This window comes from Zootoca vivipara, chromosome 1, assembly GCF_963506605.1.
Source record: "Zootoca vivipara chromosome 1, rZooViv1.1, whole genome shotgun sequence".
Classification (NCBI taxonomy): domain Eukaryota; kingdom Metazoa; phylum Chordata; class Lepidosauria; order Squamata; family Lacertidae; genus Zootoca; species Zootoca vivipara.
The window spans coordinates 84,799,724-84,820,318 of record NC_083276.1 but is presented as its reverse complement, the minus strand read 5'-3'; the positions used below and the strand labels follow the sequence as shown (position 1 = coordinate 84,820,318).

Sequence of the window (20,595 nt, the reverse complement as noted above, 5' to 3'; positions counted from 1 at the left end):
GAAGATCTCACTTTTGTTTAGTTTATTATTTTATGTTAGTTTATTCATATTGTTTTATTCAGTGTTGCTCAGCTCACGTTATTAAATTAGTAAGGTAAAGGTAAAGGGGCCCCTGACCATCAGGTCCAGTCGTGTCTGACTCTGGGGTTGCGGCGCTCATCTCGCTTTATAGGCCGAGGGAGCCAGTGTTTGTCCGCAGACAGCTTCCGGGTCATGTGGCCAGCATGACAAAGCTGCTTCTGGCGAATCACAGCAGTGCACGGAAACGCCGTTTACCTTCCCGCCGGAGCGGTACCTATTTATCTACTTGCACTTTGATGTGCTTTTGAACTGCTAGGTGGGCAGGAGCTGGGACCGAGCAACGGGAGCTCACCCCATTGCAGCGATTCGAACTGCCGACCTTCTGATCAGCAAGCCCTAGACTCTGTGGTTTAACCCACAGCGCCACCTGGGTTAAATTAGGTTTGGTTAACTAATCATTTTTATACAATGTTACATATGGATTGAGGTTTTGTAATTACTGATATAATATTTTAATCTATCATCTGTCTGTCTATCTATCCTAATGCATTTTGAAATGTGTAACATTATTGTTCATTTGATAACGTTCTGAGCTACTTTGGGCGCAGTTTTGTGCGAAAGCAGCATACAAACAAACTGATGATGAGATCTGGGGTGCTTGGGACAAAAGACTTGAGGCTTGGGGCCTTTGGGCACCCCCTGCTACGTGTCACTGAAGTGGGTGTGGGTCTAATTCTCTTCTCTGGTAAGGAAAGAGAAGGGACCAGGGAAGCCATGTATTTGCACTCCAAATATGGCAATCAATTAGACCCCAAGCATGAAAGCAAACCCCATCTGTCACACCTCCCCCACCAGCAAATGTTCCCAAACCTTTAACACATGTTCACACTAAATGATATCACACCTCCTTTGTAACCATCTCTCATACTTCAGAGGACGGGGAGGCTAAGGGGCAATCCAAACTCTTTGGAGGTGGGGGAATGTCTCATGACACAGTTACTAAACACAGGCCTCATTTTCAAGCCTTATTTCAACTTCCTAGGACTGTGTTAGTCTTTATGGTGTTATCTCTTTGTTGCTAGAGCTGTAAAGAGATTATGCAAAAGGGATCACCTTTGCACCAATGAGAGAAACTTTTGAGTTTGGCTCAATATAGTGGTATGAGGGAAATGTGGCTCATTACTGACTTGGCTTTTGAGAAATCAATTTAGTATTGAATTGAATATTCTGTTCATTATTTTGCACTTGGCATAGGCAGAGGGCCTTCTTGATAGTGGCACCCACCCTGTCAGATGTTAAGGAGATGAGTAATTTCGGTATATAACATTTAGGAAACATCTGAAGGCAGCTCTGGTAGGGAAGCTTTTTATGGTTTAATGTTTTACTATGTTTTTATATGCCTGTTGTCTTTGTCCATGGAGTTTTTATATATGGTGGAAGCTGCTCAGAGTGGCTGGGGAAACTCAGTCAGGTGATGGTGATGATGATGGTGATGATTTTAATATACTTAATACATGCTGGATACAGGCCACGTTTGCATGTCACAGCAAGACTTTCTGTGCACAAGCAAAACTGCACCAGATTTTCTCCTCCAAAACAAACCATAATCCTTGGCTTACCATTATGAACAAGCCAGGGACGATTATTTGTTTCATTCCCATGATCTGTAGCCAAAGTTTCTTCTTGGCTTACTGACTGTGGAGCAAAATGAACCAGATTCCCTTATTTGTTCAAAATGCTGAGCCAAGAATCAAGCCAGGATGAGCAACGGAGTCCTCTTAGGTGCATTTACAGTGAACCATTTTACTGTAATGTGCAAACAGCCATACCATATAAATTTCATTTTACATAGCTCTTCTCTTCTGGTATTCAGTTTCTATTCAGAAATATATCTGTCCCACTTAAAAGGGGGGGGGCTCGTTACTCTCATCATATTCAGAAATCCTCCTTATAGTTTTCAAGCAAAATATTAAGGGGCAATGGACATTTGCTTGTTCTCAGCCTATGATGCCCTAACTCAAACAGGGCTCTGCCCTGCATTTGATGCATCTGTAAAGAGTTAATGCATTCCCTGGGAGTTTTCTGTCTTATGGTACAGCAGGCCTGGTTGTTTTAATCTGCTGTTTAAAGTAGTCTCAATTACAGAAACCAGTCTACGTGCTCCTTTTTCCTTCTTGTTAAGGCTTCTCACATCTTTTCTCCATATCTGTTTGCTTCACATTACCTCGTCAGCCTCTGTACAACAATAAATTGACAAGCGGTTTTCTCTATGGATTATGGTTTCCTTCAGACACAGATTTTGTAGCCCTCTATGTAGTGGTACTTTACTGTTGGGCAGACCTCAGTCTGGGAGGTAGCAGCATGGAGACATTGCACCGAACAGGATATCATGTAACACTGTCCAATTTTGCAATCTCTCTGTGTATGGAGAAAGTCCCTCAAATTTCATCAACACACTCCTCTCTGCATTCTCAAAATGCCTAACCAACACGACAGAACAAAATAGCCTGTGGAGTAGGTTACCTGTAATAGGTGCCAAACCAGTTCAGTGGGGTGTATAGTTGGATGATGTATGTGCCAAAGAGAACATAATCTCCCACCTGGAGGGAACAGAGATGCAAGTCAGAGCCAAAATGATGGTGTTTCCCTGCAGCAGGGTGTGGAAGCGCTTTATTGTCTTGTTTTTAGCAGTCCAGCAGCTCTTTGTACAAAACTGCATTAGAGATCCCTCACCCCTTACTAGGGAAAGCAAAATGGTTAACTGTCTTATTGTAACACAGAGCTGGACCTCTACCCGCCACAATCTCTCTCCTCCAGTGCCCAGTTTCCCCTCTCAGAGGGAAATTAGGCCCAGTCAGACGTAACTCTACATGCATCCGAGAGGGAGCTGGTTGTTGGGTGATTCTTTTTGAAGCAGAATGATAAAGGCTGATAAAGGTCAAAGACTTGTGCAGCACATAAATTCTTGCTCCCTGACCAACGAAAGCCTCTTTAAGCCCCTCTTTGGTTTATAAGCCTACTATAAACTCAGACACACACATTCCTCCCACGGCCCAACAAATCATGAAAGCTAGGAACAAACTGGCTAAGGAAGATAGGATGTTTGTTGTTGTGCTGCCAGGGAGATTGCGTTGAACTCGCTCGTGCAAGGCGGGGCCAGTTACAGATCACATTTGAGCTGGCTGTTTGTGGAACCTCTGTGCAATTCAGACCTAAACCTAGTTTTCAGAGCCAACGTGCACCTGACAAGAGTACTGCATCTGCAGGACTTCATGAAACCACAAATACAGTGGGCACACAGGCCAGATTGAAGGCTAAAGCCCAGCACTGTGGCCAAGGCAAAGTCTATTATTAAAATTGATTTCTTTTATACTTAACCAAGCTCTGTTTTCCTGTCATTCATATTCAACTTGCCTTAGATCTAGGAGTGAAAGGGCTCCCTCATCTTATGTGTTAATATTGCATCCCTTCCATTACCTCCTCCCCACTTTAATATACAGTATATACATCCTTGTTCTCTCACCATCATTAGGAGTGCACTCCATGTGGGAATGTGTGTTTTCACATCTGGAGTACAAACCCAAAACATGCTGGTCTCTTTCTTCTGATGTTGGTGGAAACTAGCTCCCATTTGGTGAGGTTCACCCCCACTCCCCCTTCAGATCTCTTAATTGGTGACAAACCTTTTCCAGCCTTGCCTCTCGCTTGTGATTGCTTTTGTTCTCAAAGAGAGGTCTAGCTCTCCAATCTGGTTTCATTTTAAGCTTCTGCACCCTCGGCTGCCCATTTTTCTCAGCATGGGTTGAGCGCTGCGACCCTTCGGTCTCCACACAACTTTGAAATTCAGCAAAGGCTAATTAGCCCTTCACAAAGACTTTTGAGAAACTGCCAAGCTCTTACGTCGTCGTCCCCCGCCTTCCCTTCCCACAACTTAACCAGAACATGTCCTGCAACCTCCACTCGTGGGTTCTGTGGTGGCGCAAGCTTGTCCGCCTCCACAGCTCTCCTTGCAGCCTCTCTCCTGCTCACTTGCCTTTGTTGCATTTCACAGAACCGAAAAACACACTGCAAATATCCCCCCAGAATGTGCTGAGAAGCACGTGCCCCTGCGTGTGTGTGTGTTTCTCTCTGTCTGTCTTTCTGTCTCTGGTTCAAGCTGCGCCAGAACACTCTACAAAGAGATTCAGGGCCTCCGCAGAGGCTTCACCTGCCTCAGGAAGGCCAGTGGACTTTGCCTGGCAGCTGAAACAATGGGGAGAGTGGCTCTCCACTTCTCCAGGCAGAGTGATCCCACTTTGTAGAGGAGGCCCAAGCCACTGCTAGATTTGTGGGGCTGGCTGACAACAGAATGGAAACTCTTCCTGTAGTGGGGGAAGCCCCATGTAGTCAGCTGCTCCACATGCTGTTGCCTCCACATAGAAAGAGTGACATGTGGCCTGGCTCTTAGTTACAGGATCCATGTATTCATAATAGTAATTTTATTTATTACCCACCCTACCCCCTAATGTCCCACGGCAGGTTACAATACAAAGCAATACAATTTAAAACCAAATAGAAAGCACACACATACGATAAAAATCACACAAATATACAGAGATGTGTGTACTCAGAGATGCCCACACCATCTATGCCCCTCTGGCACTGCAGTGGGCAAGGACTTACATGGAGCCTCCTCTTGGTCACATAGTAAGCACACAGTAGGGATCCGGCCAGCAGCCCCGCCCCGATCACTAGATTCTGGGTCTGGTTCAACAGTGCCAGTGATGCATTGACTTTCCATTCGGAGACCTGCCAGGAGGAGAGAATAAAGTGGGCCACCGCAGAACCATCCTGCGGCCCACAGAGAGTACCCAGCAAATCCCGGAACCCTCCTACCACCGCAAAGCATGCCATTGTTGCACCCAGTTGCCTTCCCCTGTTCCACTGCAAGACAGCCAGCCATACAAACACATACACCATGTACATGGAGGAGCAGTAATAGGGAAGAGGAGGAGCAGACAGTGTAGCCCAAAGATAATGGAGGGTGCAAGCCCAGTTGCCACACCCTGGTCCTTCCATACCTGGTACTTGACAATGGCGTCATTGAAGCGGGTAGCCTCATAGTCCTCAGCATTGTAATATTTCACCTACAACAAAATCATGACACGGATGAGGCAGTGTCAGGCCACTCAAAGCTAGTGCCTTCTAGCTTCCCTCCACAAACTAGAGACATTCACCCAACCTGGGGATTCAGCTTCAGATCAGCAGGCAGATGTCCTGCTCTACTCAACTAAAAACTGGAACCTGAGCCGTTTTAGGCTGTAAAGCACCCAGAAAGGCTCACTGCTACACCTCATTCTCCCCTCACACTAGGCTCACTAGGGCAGGGGTTTGAGTACCGTCTCAAAGTTAAGAAGTGAGTCAACAGCTCGGGAACGGGCTTCATTGTCACGAGTATTCATTTCACGGCGGTACTTTGTTCGCCACTCAGTCATTATAATAGTCAAAGCTGTGGAGGAAAAGAGAGGCCTGGAATCACTGAGGCGTACTCAGACAAAAACTATTCCTCAAATACAAGCAAAATTATGATCCATTTCAAGCATTTATTATCACCACAAATGTCAATACAAACTTACAGGATTACACAGAGTATTCCCACACAGAATGAATGGAAACCATTTTTCAGCCACATCCACAGAAACACCATGGTTCCTAAGCCATTGCTTCAAAGGAACTTTATCTGTCAATTTATTTACCTCAGAGATATCCCAAACTAATCATGCCACAATGAGCTTGCCAAGGATGAGTTGGCATGATTTTTAGCAGCACCTAGGCTATTTTGCGGCAAATAATTCGATGGCCCCTTGAAAATAACCTTGAAAATGATTCAAAAGTAAGGTTAAAACATAAAATCTAATCCTTACACCAGTATTTTGTAGATTTTTTTGATGATGACTAGTAAACTGGAGAGCACTAAGGTGACTTCACTATGCAAGACAAAAATCTGCCTGATTGTAACACAACTTTTAACACCCAAAAGTATATGCTTAACCTTGCAGGGGCAATGTACCATCAGCACACTGATTTGTATTTGAGATAAAACTTGTGAATTGTGTTCAGCTGTATGAACTGCTGCTTTTTATGATAAAGCACCAGAGCAGAAACCAATCCTCAGAAGCTATCCTCTTGCTTTTGTGCATGCTGCTATTGTCAAAAGATCTTTTTAATTACATGATCACATCGCTCATAAATGATGATGCAATTCACCTATACTATATCAGTCTTGGGAATATGTTTCTGGGCACAAATGTAACAAATGAAGACCACCCCACCCACACTTACAGTCTCCCCCATCAGATCCCACCTCTCTCTTTCCCACAACCTTACTCACAGCTGCCCAGCACTCCACAAATGCACATCCGACCAGGACCACACTTTAGCCCACCTCAAGACGCCACCAGTCCAAACCACCCTCACCACCCTTATCTTCCTGGCCCGCTCTTTTCCCTACAATCCCAAACACCTGTCAAGTGAAAGGCATGCTAATGGGCTTCTAGAGTAGCTGCAGTGGTAGAAACCTTCTCCCCAGCCACCCTACCTCCTGAGGTCCCCCGCTGCAAGCACTCACCGAGATAAAAGCTCATGCAGAGGAAGATGATAAGGCCGAACCAGGCACTGAAGGTTGTGGTGAAATACACAATCGCAATTATGATGTCGGCTATCGTGGGGAAGATGCTGAAGACAATGTAGCTGCGGGACAGAATGGGGGGGGGGGCAAGTCAGGTCACATGATATGCAAGGTCACACGGCATGCAAGGGCCAGCAACATCACCAGAAGAAAACATGTGAGTGCAGGCCCCCCTGAGCCAGGACTGATGGAGAGCCCTCCACTGTCCAGGCCTGCAAGCATACCTGAGAAGGTTGTTGATGCTGCTAGTGCCTCTGTCGACACTGCGCAGCACCTCGCCCGTCTTGCGACCGAGGTGCCACCGAAGGGAGAGGCTGTGGAGGTGCCTGAGGAGCTGGACCTGGATTTCGCGGCTGGTGAACTGCTGCACGCGGATCCACAGGAAAGTGCGCATGTTGCTAATGAAGCCAGAGGAGCCTAGAGAGAGAGAAGAGCGGGGGTTGGCTCCTGTGGTTGTCTTCTGCTTCAACCTGCCTCCTACCACTGTCACCTTAAACAAGAACTGTAACACAGAAGGATCTGAAAAATGGCTTCTATTGCCTTGGAGCCTTCAGGCATCCAAGAGCGCAGGCAAAGTTCACTCTGAATGTCACTGTTCTAGGGGCTGCTTTTGCTGGAGCCGGGGACAGTTGGTTCTCCACTGCCAACTATACCGCCCTGGGAGCAGATAGGGGGGACTCCTGGGTATGTAGAAGTATATTCGTTTGCAAATTAAAAGAAAACAAAAAACGGCCAAAGGGTCTATGCTTAGGGGCTATGGGATCGACTGAACGCTGAGGGCTCATGAGGGTGTCAACTTTGGGGTAAAGCAGGGCTGGGGGACCTGTAGTCCTTCAGTTGCTGTTGGACCCAGTCAGCATGGCCTGTGACCAGGAACAGTGGGAGTTCTGGTCCAACGTCATCTGAAAGGACACACGTTCCTCACAACGGATTGACAGAACCACCTGCTTTCTCAGTATGCAGGAAGGCTAAAAACGGAGAGAAAGCGCAACCAGCTGGTGATGGTGGACGCAGGTAGGTAATCCCAAAGCAGCCTCAGCCAAAGCGCACATGTGCGGGTGTGTATGCACAACAACTGACTCACCAGCACCTCCTCCCTGGAGGAACTTGAGGGCCGCATAGATGCAGACAGTTTGAACCAGGATACGCCAACTAGCCCCTGTCGTCAGATCGTTCACTGGAGGACAGGAAACAATAGTCACTTTGAAGGCCATAACCAAGGGGGTAGCCCAGAGCCCAAATGCAGTCCCACAAGCCTCTCTACGTGGCTCTCAGACACTCTCGGTATCACACACATACAGGATCCGCTTTGCATTCTCCTTGGGTGTTTTTGCCTGGCTGGAATGTGCCCTTAAGCTCTGATAATGCTTTGGCTGCCCAGATGGAGGACAGAAAGGGGTGTGTGTTTGTAGAAGCTCGACTATTGTACAAAGGTACGATCTCAATGCTCTGCACACTTTTGCCCCTGGCACCACCCACCATCGAGATGTGGCCCTTAGAAGGTTGCCCAGAAGGGAAAGTGGCCCTCGGTCTGGAAAACATTCCCCACCCTTGCCTTAATTCTGCCACAATGTTGGAGACTCTGCTTCATACAAAATAGTCTCGAGACAAGTTACAGAACAAACTGTCTAAACATGATCACTACTAAAATTAACTAGCCAGGGAAAGCCCACAAAAATAGCAGAATGAAATGTCTAGGGAAAGATAAAAACTTTGCCAGGCAATGAAAAGGCACTCATGTGGCCAAGTCTGTTTGGGGAGTGTGTTCCATGAAGGGAGGGAATGAAGGGTTGTGAGAAGAGGAGTCACCACTGAAAAGGCCTTGTCTCTTGTTGACACCCTCGGGACTTGTGCTGGAAGGAACACTCAGAAGAAGAATTCTGAGTCTTAGGCTCTCACCATTGTTTCGAGCAAGATGCTACCCACAGAAACTGATCCCCAAAGGCATCATGGGAGCCCTGTGTTATACACACAGTAAATGCATGGAAGTTCTCACCCTACCTCAAAACTTGGGGTACAGGGAGAAGGCATTATCTGTGGCAGCCCCTAAGTTGTGCGCCTCCCCCCCACACACAGAGGTGAGTCTGGTATCTTCATTACACAGCTTTGGGTGAATGCTGAAGGCACACCTCTTTACACCAGCTTTTGTCTCAAGCCATGCACAGTCATACAATGGGGCACTGACCCCAGGCAATAGGTCCCAAATACTGAGATGCTATTTTTTCGGAAAAAGCATCATGAAACTTGATCTTTGTGCCCAGGCAACAAAGATCTCAAAGCTGGCCTGGATGGAGAAGGACACAGCTACCCCAGCAGATCAAGAAAAAAAAAACGCCTACAATAAGCCCTCCTGCGTTCCTGGCCTGAGAATGATGGCTGTATCGACAAATGCCAAGGAAATGCCCAACACCTACCTGCTGTAGTCTCATCACCTGAATCTCATAGGCTGCCCAGGCCTATAGGGCACTGCTGCCTTAGGGAGGAGGCAGGGCTGCCACAGAACAGGCAGGGGGAGGGAGAGGTATTATTGCGGGCAAAAGCCTGAGCAAAACTGTTTGGCTCAGGCTAGGGTTGGGAGGATTTCATTATCAGTTTCACTGTGATGGACAGGCAGCACACAGCTTGATGAGCGGAGCGTGGCCATCTCCCACTCCTGTATCCTCATGGTTTCAAAGCACCAGCTTTGGGGTTTCCTCACGCCCCCGCCAAACCCCACCAGGATTACAGCCTGAAAGCTTCCCACTTTGGGTCAGATCCTGCTCTCCTGACACAGAGCTCTCCTCTGATAGTCCCCCTCCTTGTTCTGCATACCTGGTACTCATCCTGCCCCATCCTTTGCTGGGAAAGACACCACCGGTGGAGTCTCCTGGCTTCCTTTATTCTCTTTCAAGGCACCACACAGCCCCAAAGATCCCACCCCTCCCACCCCACGGCTGGGCTGCTGGGAGACCAGGCAGAGGACACAAAGGCTCCTTGTTTGCTCCCCGCCAGCGGCACTTTGCTGGGTAATCCTAACTGGCAGGGTGGGTGACCCCATCTGGGAGTGCCCCTCCTTTGCCTTTCATTCTCTCTACATTGGGGGGGGGGAGAGAGGATCCCCTTCCCCCATTCCAACTTGCTTTACCCAGCACATGGTGGAGTGTGTTAATCCACCCTGTTCCCAAGCACAGGTAGAAATGATACTCTCGCACTTGGAGAGAGGTTGGCATCCTTGCGGGGTGGGGGGAAGGCAATGAGGACCGGCAACCTTGAACAGAGACCTCGCTGCTGTTATTACATATCCACCCACAGGGTGCTTTTCATTTTAAAATAACTGTTTTGCAGTATTTTATTCTACGCAACTACCACGAGGTAGGCTGTTCCCATTCTGCAACACAGCGAACCGAGGCCGAACAACAGGGAGGCGGCTAAAGCACAATGGGCCTGTGGCAAAGGTAGGATTTCAACCCAGATCTCCCAGACTTGGAGGTGAGTCATCTCTCCACCCACTTGTGCTTCATCGCACCTCCTTCCATGCTTTGGGGAAAAAACGACAAGAAGGAAAGCGCAGCAAAGCTACCTGGCCACATGTATCAGCCTGACAGAGGCCTGGTTCACCCATGACAGCTAGATGGAGCATTGCTCTGGACCAGCATGGTCTGCCCCTGTTCTTAAGTCCGTGCTGCTGCTGCTGCTGCTGCTGCAGGTAAGAGCATTTGGGCACAGGACTGGCAGAAACAGCAGCTAGATCTGCCAAGGTTGCTGGCAGGTTAGGCGATCTGGCTGAGATCTGGAGGGTGCACCCATCTCTCCCAGGTGGGACGGAGAAGAATATATCTGCTCGGCAGCTGCTTAGCATGTAGGGCAGAGAGCTTCCCCCACTCCCAAATCCATTCCCATCAAGAGATTTGGTATGCAGTTCGCAATTCCATGCCTCCCGCCTGCAATGACTCCTTTGTAAAGTCTAAAAGTCAGGGCTGAAAGGCAGGTCCGGAGTCCATCCTCCCCTATTCAGACACCTCTCAATAGCTGCCCTGAGCTGGCACTTGCACCGCCCACCGGGGCATGGGAACCTGGCACACACCAACGGCTTCTGCTAACAAAGGGAGCGCCCCTCCTCCACGGCCTGCCCACCTCTTCCCCCACCCCCTACCCCAGAAGCTCAATGCAGAGTTAGTCTGGGAGTAAGCAAGATAGGAGGTCACCGCAGGGCTCAGGGCAGAAGCCTCTGGGAGATCCAAGAGGGTCACTAAATTCCCCACGTCTTCCTGTACCAAAGTCTTCTCCCAATCCCCCAAAGTAATGCCATATGACTTTGCAGATTCAGCTGGAAATGCATGTCTCCCTCTACTCTTATTAAACACGTTCCTAAACAGGAAAGTTGTATCAAAATATAAGTTTGATGGAGAAGGTTGTACTGGGAGGGAGGGAGGGAGGCAAGCCACAGGAGGGCAGGGATGAGATCCTGGAGGTGCGTAGGGAGAGTCAAGCTTGGTAGAGGATGGCAAACAAGGCGGCTCTGATGAAGAATGGGGCCGAATGGAGGAATGTGAACACAGGGGCGAAAGCAATTCCTGCTCTACCTAGTTTGCAAAAATGAGATGGCAGCATTCTAGAGACTGCAAGCAAGAGGGGGTGCCAGGTTTTTTTTAACTGGCATATTGGGGAGAGGCAATGCAACTCCCTTCGCCGCCTTCTCTCATCAGATATCTTTATGTGAGAAACCATTCAAAAGTAAGATCAGACAGCAGGCCTTCTTGGTAGTGGCGCCCTCCCTGTGGAACACCCTCCATTCAGATGTCAAGGAGATAAAGAACTACATAACTTTTAGAAGACATCTGAAGGCAACCCCGTATCCTGGAAACCAATGTCCCCACTGTGGAAGGACGTGTGGATCCAGAATTGGCCTCCACAGTCACTTACGGACCCATTGTTAAAACCGTGTTTACGGAATCAAATCTTACTCGGCTACGAGTGATCGAAGAAGAAGGAGGAGGAGGAGGAGGAAGTGAATAGGGAAACCCAGCCAGATGGGTGGGGTATAAATATAACAACAACAACAACAACAACAACAACCTCCACCCCTGCAGTCCCAAGTGGTACAGCAAAGAACTCCTCCCACCCTCAACTTCAGTGCACTGCCTCTTTCTTCTTCACAAGGCTTGAGGTGCCTCTAGGGCCTGAGGGCTGCATTCCCTCCTGGACAACCTTCCGAGGACCACATGCCAGTGTTGGGCGGGGCCAAAGGCAAAAGTGGGCTGGGCAACATATGTAAATTTTAGCTTTGCACAGCAGCCCACTTTCTTCACACACCCTTCTCTGTCCTCCATCCAGGTAAGCAAGAGGCATTCTCAGGGTTCAAGGACACATTCCAGACAGGCAACAACGCTTTGGGATGTGATGCAGGGCCAGTGAGGGGCTCGGCCTGGGGAAAGTTCTGAGGGCCAAATAGCGAGGTCTCTGGGGGGGGGGCACACACTGGCTGGGGTGGGGCACACCCTAGTTCTAAGGGGCAAGAGGAATCGGGAGCAATGTGGTCAGTCAGTGCAACTGACTCAACAGCCCTGTTTACTTCTTACGACTGGCTTCACCTCAAGAGATCATGCTCTGGGCACACTGTCCCAGTATTTTAAACAACAACAATAATAACCAGAGCTTATTCTCATGTGGGTAGTTGGCCTCCAGTGCCAGGCAAGGAATCTATTTAAAAACTGCTTCTCTCTCACCCCTGATAGTGCATGCTTTGGAAGCCCTGAGCCCTCGTGCTGTGCTGGACATGCCAAGCCTGTCCGTTAAACGTGTCAAGGGCTCTGCAGGCCTTAAGGAACTAGGCTGCTTAAGGGCCTCTTCAGACATTACGCATTGAGCGAGTGCCTCCAAAACTAGTGCTTAGAAACAAGTGTTTGATAAGGACCCGCTCCCTGGAGAGCTTCCAGTTGGCTGCAATATCTGTATCCAGCCAAAGACCTCCTGGCTTTTACTGTGAAGTAAGCAGCCCCTAAGGTTGCCCTTGGCCCCTTCTCTTCCCTGTAAGTCCTCTGTTGCCAATACCTATATCAGGGCGCCCTCTCTTGGTCAATTCAGAATACTTGTCCAAACAGAGGTTCTGTCCTCTCCCCCCACCCCATTCTAAGAGAAAGCCCTGGCATTGATGCTAGGCCCTCTCCCATTGCATATCCGCCTCTGCTAAGGGCAGCAGCACCATGCCTCCCTGGGAGCTGCCCTTTCCACTTACCAATGTACTTGTAGTAGAGGGGCACGAAGACGTTGATGCCACGCTCCAGCCCCATCAGCATCAGGCAGACGATCACTAGTCCCTGTAGTGGGTAGCTCCCCTTGGGCCACATGTACTGTATGAGGAGGCTTATCTTCCGGCCCAGATCCCTCCAGGTGGAGCGATGCCGCCTGGCATCTGGAAGCAGGGGCTGAGACACAGAGAGAAGAGTGAGTAGGGGAAGGGGACTCATTTTTGGCAGGGAATATTTGAGGAAGGGGACCACAACAACCTATCCAAATGGCATCTGGGCAAAGGTGAGAGCCAACACCTCGGAGGGGGCAACTGAGCAAGATTGGGGGGGCACCTACAGTCACTTCTCAGCAAAAGGCACAGGGAGTGTTTCAAGTAAACACAACTGGAAAGGGAAACAAAACCTTGAGAGTCACAGAAATTGAAGGTTTGGTGCAGGAAATGTTATGGGAAAAACAGGACTAGAAAGGCGCAGGGTTTCAAAATCTTTTTTAAAATGTTTGAATAGGACTCCTTTACGATGAAGAGCAGGATATAAATTTAAGAAATGAAATGAAATATATATTCAGAGGGTCCACAGTGTCCAGATTTTACTGTATGAAGAAGAACCACCCCAGCCTCCAATCAGTCCCAGTATTCTCAAGCAGTTATAGTGGTATAGGAATGCAGTACTTGAACCACATTATGACACTCACCAGTAAATGCCGCTATTCCAGCAAAAGAAGTGAAATTACAGGTAACTCCAAGGACCATTAAGGTCCTTCTAGTATAACATTCTGTGGTCAACTAGATGTTCCAGGAGACTCACAAGATTCTGTGGTCATGGCAAAGAGCTGTTGGCTTTGCCCTCCTCCATCAATTTATTATGGCAGGAGTGGGGAACCTGTGGTCCTCCAAATGTTGCTGGACTACAACTCCCATAATCCTTGACCATTGGCCATGTTGGCTGGGGCTGAGGGGTGCTGGGGTCTAAGAACACCCAGAGGGCCAAAGGTTCCCCTTCCCTAATTAATCACACTTTCTGCCCAAAGCCAAATACATTGCAGACGCTAATTTTTAATATTGCAGAATACAAGACATTGTGAACATCTTGTTTAAATTGCATAATTGATACAGGTCACAGAGATCAGATTTTCTCGTTGCAGAAACGGCACTGATGGCAGGAGCAGCAAATTCTAATTTTTTATTGATTAGTGCAGAGAACATACAGTATATAAGAAATATCCACAGTGCCACCTGCTGGAGCTTATTCACCTTCAGCTTTTAAAACAACAACAACAACAACAAAAGTGATTCTCCAACGATAAACATTTAAAATATATATTAGATAGAATTTGCACAGTTGCAAAATTTCCTTCATTAGCCACCACTGTAAAAGGGAGCAACGAACATCCAGCTCCATAACTCACTTACCCTGTGGTATTATCTTTGTCTATAATGGGGTGGGGAACCTTTTAGGACCAACAAGAGGGCCAGATCACTATTTGTCTGTACCCCAGAGGCTAACTTGGACACCAGATGATTGGCATTCATTTTGATTTAAAAAGATCAGACCCCACCCTACTTGACTGGCACATCCATATCTAACTTGGCTCTAAGTCAGTGTTTCCCAACCTTGTGCCTCCAGCTGTTTTCGGACTACAATTCCCATCATTCCTGACCACAGGTCTTGCTAGCTAGGGATGATGGGAGTTGTAGTCCCAAAACATCTGGAGGCACAAGGTTGGGAAACACTGCTCTAAGTAACCTTTACAACAGCCCTAAATGTACACAAGTACTCAATCTCTCACTAGCCCAACAGTCCATGCAAAACAGCTACTGGTAAGGTTAGTCAACAGTTTTGCCTCAGGGCACTCTGACTGCCCCACCTCACAGGGAAGTTTCTCATGCCACTGAACTAGCTAGATGCGCTCGTTTCTAAACCTCCTCAAACCACACCTTTGGTGAACTTTTCCCTACAGCCTACAATCTGCTCTGAAGGTGCATTCTAGTGTAGCTAGTTCTCTCCATCCAGAGATTAGCCACTGAGGCTCCTGTGCTTTTAACATCTTTAAAATTCTGATAAATTCAACAGGTGCTGCTTTCCCCCACCACTGCAGCTCCAGGACCACAAAAGCAGCACACACCTGTTGATTTTTCCCACTGTCATATAATTGGTTAAAAGCTCCTGGTCTGTATGCAGGGATTGATTGTAAAACCACTCTGGGAACTGTAGTTCTGGAAAGAGAATAGAGCAGGCACCCCCAAACTCGGCCCTCCAGATGTTTTGGGACTACAATTCCCATCATCCCTGACCACTGGCCCTGCTAGCTAGGGATGGGAGTTGTAGTCCCAAAACATCTGGAGGGCCAAGTTTGGGGATGCCTGGAATAGAGGTCTCCCAACAACTCTCAGAACCCTTAACAAACTACAGCTCCCAGAATTCTTTGGGGGAAGTCATGACTGCTTAGAGTCATAGCATTTTAAATATAGGGTGTGAATGTGGCCCCTGGTGTGGAACTGTAATACTGTTTCAAAATGGCAGCTATTTTAAAGAGAGAAACCGCAGTTACAGGCTCTGTTCTTAAGAGTAGTGCTTCTGGCACCAATAATGTTATTCTAGTTCCCTCCCTGCACATCCTGCAACTGGTTCACGGGGGGGGGGGATTTACGGGATGGACAGTGAAAGGCAGACGTAGAGGAATAATTGGGCTGTTTAGGAGAACAGAAACCTACCTGGCTGTGCTCCACGTCGCGTTCATCTTCATTGATCAGCAGCATGTAGGGTTTTCGGGGCAACCCTGGGGCCTTTATCCCCAGGGCAAAGAGGGCGAAGGTGCAGAAGTAGCGCAGTAACCACAGGCTGAATTGTACCTGGAGGAGGTTGATCTCATGTCAGATGCGTGTCTCGCAGCAACCCACCTACTACCCCGCTTTGCTCCCCACTGAAAGCTACAAACCAAGCAGTGCTTCCTTTCTAAGATCTAAACCAAGAGTCAAATGGCTTGGAGTGGAGCGAGGGAAACACCCATTAAGGGCGGTATTTTAAAACTAGATTTATTATTTAAAATATTTTTAGGCATTTCATTAGCCAAAAGCATGATTTGAGCCAATTGACCAAAGACTTGTACAGTACGTAAAAACATTGGAACTAGAACACAGATCATTAACCTATATCACATAACCAAATTCCTTGCAGAAAACCGCAGGATACAATCCCTCCCAGAAGCTTTAAGGAACATTTGGTGATAGATGGTCCTGACCCCTAGAGAACTGAGAAGATGGCTTGACTGAGTTTGCTTCCTGTTGCTTCCTGAAGCCTGTTCCTGTTTGAAGATGTCTGCAGTTACGGCAGATAGCCAGCAGGGGAAGTTAGGTCATGTGACTGAGGTAGAAAGGGAGAAGAAGGCTGAAGCTGTCTGGAATGGCAAGGCAGGAAGGAGTTATTTGCTCCTAAATGTGAGTTCTTGATTCCTCTGTGGATGGAGAGTGAGGGGCCTTCACGCCCATCACTGCAACGAAGCGAAAAAAGGTAGGCTGCCACTTGCAAAATGGCTTCACATTGTTTGTTGGCTAAAAACAAGCAAACAAACCACCCAAAAAGAACAAATCATGGCAAGTCTGCTACGCTGGATTCACACGTTCAAACAAACCACAGTTAAGCTAGGCTTAACTAGCTTACTGTATATTCCTGCGTATAAGACTACTTTTTAACCCAGGAAAATCTTCTCAAAAGTCGGGGGTTGCCTTATACGCCGGGTCGTATTATACGCCGGGTCGTATTTATATCCCACCCATCTGGAAATCTCCAGGTAGGGCTGGGGGAGAGCTGTTGCCAGCCTTCCCCAACCAGGTGCCCTCCAGATGTGGTTGGACTACAACTTGCATGAACCTCAGCCACATTTTGAAAACCCTGGAATTTGAGGAGTCACATAAGCAGGTGTGTAGACAGTGGGCAATTCAGTTGGACAGTTGAGGTGGGGGAATAGTGGCCAGGCCCTAATCTTTACATGGAATCTGTGGCACGGAGTAAGTTCTCGACTTTCCAGTCTCTTGCTAAAGGGTATTGCCAGAGAGCAAGGATGTTAGTTAACGTTGTAAAGAAATGTGAAATCTCAACTTGTGGCTGGAAAGCTTTTCAGTAGGACTTTGTGCTGAGTCATTGGGCAAAGTCCCCTGCAAATTATTCAGCAATCGCCTCTGTGTATATATGTGTATGTGTATGCATGTGTGGTTGTGGTTGAGTGGAAAGGGGGAGGAGCACACACCACTCATGTCTAAAGCTTTCTGCAGCTCAAACAACAGTGACTCAGCAAAAATAGGTTGGGAAGAAGGCGCCAAGCAGTGGCTGGCACTTAAGAGCAACAACTCAACAACTAGCAAGTGTTGAAATCAGCAGGTTTACTTGGTTCTAATCTTCTCCCATCTCCAAGTATCCCACCACCCTGCCCAAAAAAATCCAGGATACCTGTCGCCAAACCCTTGTTGACCTACCTTCTGGTTGGCGTTTTCCAAGCCCCACCACCAGAGTGGGCTGTTCCAGGAGATGAAGGCCAGGTTCTCTGCTGCGAAAGCCAGAGCCCAAAAAAGGAGGAGGATGGCACCATGGCCTCTGATCCGGTCCTGCGCCAGAACCCTGGTGCGTTCCAGGTGGAGCAGCCCAACTGAGCTGGTCCAGCTCGCAGCAGAGAGGCAGGCGTACAGCACCATGTACCCATAAAGCTGTTGCACGCCCAACACCTGCCACAGAAAAGTGACAAAGGGCAGCAGCGCAAGGAGCAGAGAGAGGAGAACTTGGACGTGGTACAGGCGGGAGCGTGGGATATACTTTGGCTCCATGGTGCGGCTGAACCGGGCATAGCAAGCGTACTGCAGGGCCCCCAAGAGGAGGCAGACACTGAGCTGCACAGAGGGCACCAGTGTGAAGTAGAAACAGGGGTACAGCCCCTGCTGAGCCCATGCCTGCGCCAGGGAATCGTTCCCCTCACAGTAGCTCTGTAGCACCACCATCCTGCCGGCTGGGGAGCTGCAGAAACACAGATGAAAGAAACAAGGAAATTAGAACATATGTTTGGGCTACTATTTTATTGATTTATATCCCACCTTTCCTTCAAGGAGCTCAAGGTGGCATACGTAATTCTCCTCCTCCTCCACAACAAGCCTGTGAGATAGGTTAGGCTAAGAATGAGTGACTGGCCTAAGGTCCCCCAGTGAGCTTCATGGCTAAGTGGGGACTCAAAACCATGGTCTCACAGGTCCTAGTCCAACACACTGCTTTGCCACATTGGCTTTATATTTCAGTGCTGTCTGCAAATATGTTATATATAATATATGCAAACCCACAGGCATATGATGTTCTCACAGGCTTAAATGCAAGTGCAGAAGTAAACATACCACATGGTGCTACACACATACACACACACACAATGCAGGCATGAGAGCAGTCACCAATCTTGGACAATTTTTTTAATCCTTCTTGCTCAATATGCTTCCCCACCAAAAGAGGCAGGGAGAGACACTTCATAGGGAAACGCAAAAGAAACCACACAGTATCTGGGGCAGAGATCTCACCTTAATGTTCAGCCCACCTCCTAGCTTAAGGAATTGCTTAGCACAAGGCATCAAGAAGTGTCACACTTAAAATCAGAGTGACAGCTGCGTGGGGAGGAGCTGAATCTTGGTAACATTTTTCTTTTCAGAATAGTGGATAGATTTTGCTCATATTTAGGGCCTATCTGTTTACTTATGTTTTAGGTCAGGTAGGATTTTTTTTCACGATTTTAGATTTTCCACTAGCCATGGGGAAGGTTGCCCCCCACTCCTCTTTTCCTTCTAACACGGCTTGCTTTCCTAAGTCTTCTGCAGCAATTTTTGTGCAGACACTTTCTGTGGTGCAGATATTCTGTGCTTGTGGCACAGTGCTCTGGAATATTTGGGATGATCTGCCATATGCTGGCAAGTAGATAGCCTTCCTTTATGGGAAGGGTTTACATATGTCAAGGGCTGCTTTGGGGGAAGAGGAATATATTTGAGGCAGTAGGTAGGGCCAAAGGTAGGTGGGATGACCCTTTTCCTCTCCTGCAATCCCAACACCCCCTCCCCCTTGTCACCCACATGAAACTGGGGGCAGGATGTGGCATTAGTGCTGTGGGTTGCCTACCAGAAACATTTGGCCCCTAGGATGGCAGTTCCGTAGATGTTGATAGACTCTTCTAATGAAATTGATCCTTTAAAAACAAAACAGAAGCTCGAAGCCTGCTGTGTGCGTACAATAGCGTGATCCTAGATCATTGAGTTTCACAGGTCAGCTGTTTTAGCAAGTATGCACATTAACTGGGGAATTAACCCCATTGAGCCCAGTGGGGCTTACTTCTGAAAACACGTGCACTGTCTGACTCCTTGTTGCCACACTCCATAACCTTTTGCACCTTACTGCTTTCTCCTCAGTTTGAGTTCCATTAATGTTTAACCTCCTCGTATGACTTCGATAGCTGAGACTTCGATAAAATAATAAAATAAAACATATTTGCATCGATTTGCCGCCTGGCATAATTTACTGTGCCACTGTGCTACTACAGTGGATGCTATGCACTGTAGTTTTTGCTCAGCTATCTTCCCTCTGCCCCACAGCTTTTAATACACAAATAAGCCCTGAGCTACTTTCCCAAATGCTAGAAACCTGTCGTCTTCTTTTTTTTAAGGGCCACTGATACAGCCTTTTCCTCCATGAATATCCTCAGCGGATATTTCTGATGCCTTCCTCCACACCTCTCCGTGGGTTTTGCTTTGCTTTTTAAATTCGTTCTTTCTGATGCACGATATCAAAATAGCACATCATCACCGTGTTGTTATGACTACACTTCGCGCACTCGAGTAGCGCCTTGGATTCCTGCCCTCCCCGGGTCCAGCTGTTGTGTGTTCCCACTTTCCAAGCGGTGAACTTTCCCAGGCAGAAACCGCCAGCTTCCTGATTCAAGGGCACCCCGGGGAGCACAGCGAGGAAGAGACGGTGCTGAGCACCCACCCTCGCTGCCTACGCCTGTTACCCCACACACTTTGGGCAACAGGCCTGGCTGCTTGGCAATGGGCTTGGGGCATATTAGGAGGAGGAGGTGGAGATCAAGCCGTGGGGCTGTGTTGTCCCCCGCCCCCTGCCTCCTCTCTGTGCTGCCAGCCGGCGAGGGCACAGCAAAGGGGCCGCTGCCACCCGCTTCCCCTCAATCCCACCCGCCTGCCCCCTTCTCCCACCAACGTCTACTTGCCTGCTCGGGTCTCGTCAGTCCAGCCCACCCACTCTCCCCACCGCCCGGCTGGCTCGGCCAATGCGCAGCGGCGCGTCCGCAGCCGAGCTTCGCTGCGCCGCGGGAGCCGCGGCAGGCCCGATTGGCGCCCCCGGGGTCCTAGCGCCGCCTTCCCAACACTGTTAGGCAGATTCCTCCTGGGTCCTAGCGCCCACGGGTTACAACACAGGCGCTCAAGCTCCGGGCCGTTGCTCTTATTTATTTCCCGCCAAGCAAGAGCGCACGACACGGGTTGCGAAGGGCAGGTCCTGGGCTGCCCTCAACATTTATAATGGGCCAGCACGTCACCCCGATCCCGCTCCTCCGCATTTGTACCTCCGCAATCTAAAACAAGGATTCCGAACTGGAATGAGTCAGCACGATCCTAATCATGTGTACACGTCGCAAACGAGCGTGCGTCG

The 20,595-nt window shown here is 48.5% G+C and overlaps 1 protein-coding gene across 2 annotated transcripts in view; it reads right to left on the bottom strand.

Moving 5' to 3' along the window:
* The window catches only part of ABCB6 (ATP binding cassette subfamily B member 6 (Langereis blood group)), a 28,289-nt gene extending 8,010 nt beyond the window's left edge, over positions 1 to 20,279 (bottom strand). The window contains exons 1-11 of one of the 2 annotated variants that reach the window (XM_035126995.2): positions 20,156 to 20,279; positions 17,388 to 17,919; positions 15,630 to 15,767; positions 12,903 to 13,092; positions 7,773 to 7,865; positions 6,913 to 7,105; positions 6,629 to 6,750; positions 5,400 to 5,509; positions 5,082 to 5,147; positions 4,684 to 4,809; positions 2,545 to 2,621 (exon numbers count right to left, since the gene is read on the bottom strand). In XM_035126995.2, the coding sequence (XP_034982886.1) occupies positions 2,545 to 2,621; positions 4,684 to 4,809; positions 5,082 to 5,147; positions 5,400 to 5,509; positions 6,629 to 6,750; positions 6,913 to 7,105; positions 7,773 to 7,865; positions 12,903 to 13,092; positions 15,630 to 15,767; positions 17,388 to 17,903 (1,631 nt within the window). In that variant the 5' untranslated portion in view covers positions 17,904 to 17,919; positions 20,156 to 20,279. Of the gene's footprint in view, positions 1 to 2,544; positions 2,622 to 4,683; positions 4,810 to 5,081; positions 5,148 to 5,399; positions 5,510 to 6,628; positions 6,751 to 6,912; positions 7,106 to 7,772; positions 7,866 to 12,902; positions 13,093 to 15,629; positions 15,768 to 17,387; positions 17,920 to 19,053; positions 20,030 to 20,155 lie in introns of those variants that run through there. The other variant, XM_035127005.2, reaches the window with a different exon arrangement.
* Positions 20,280 to 20,595: the final 316 nt, after the last annotated feature.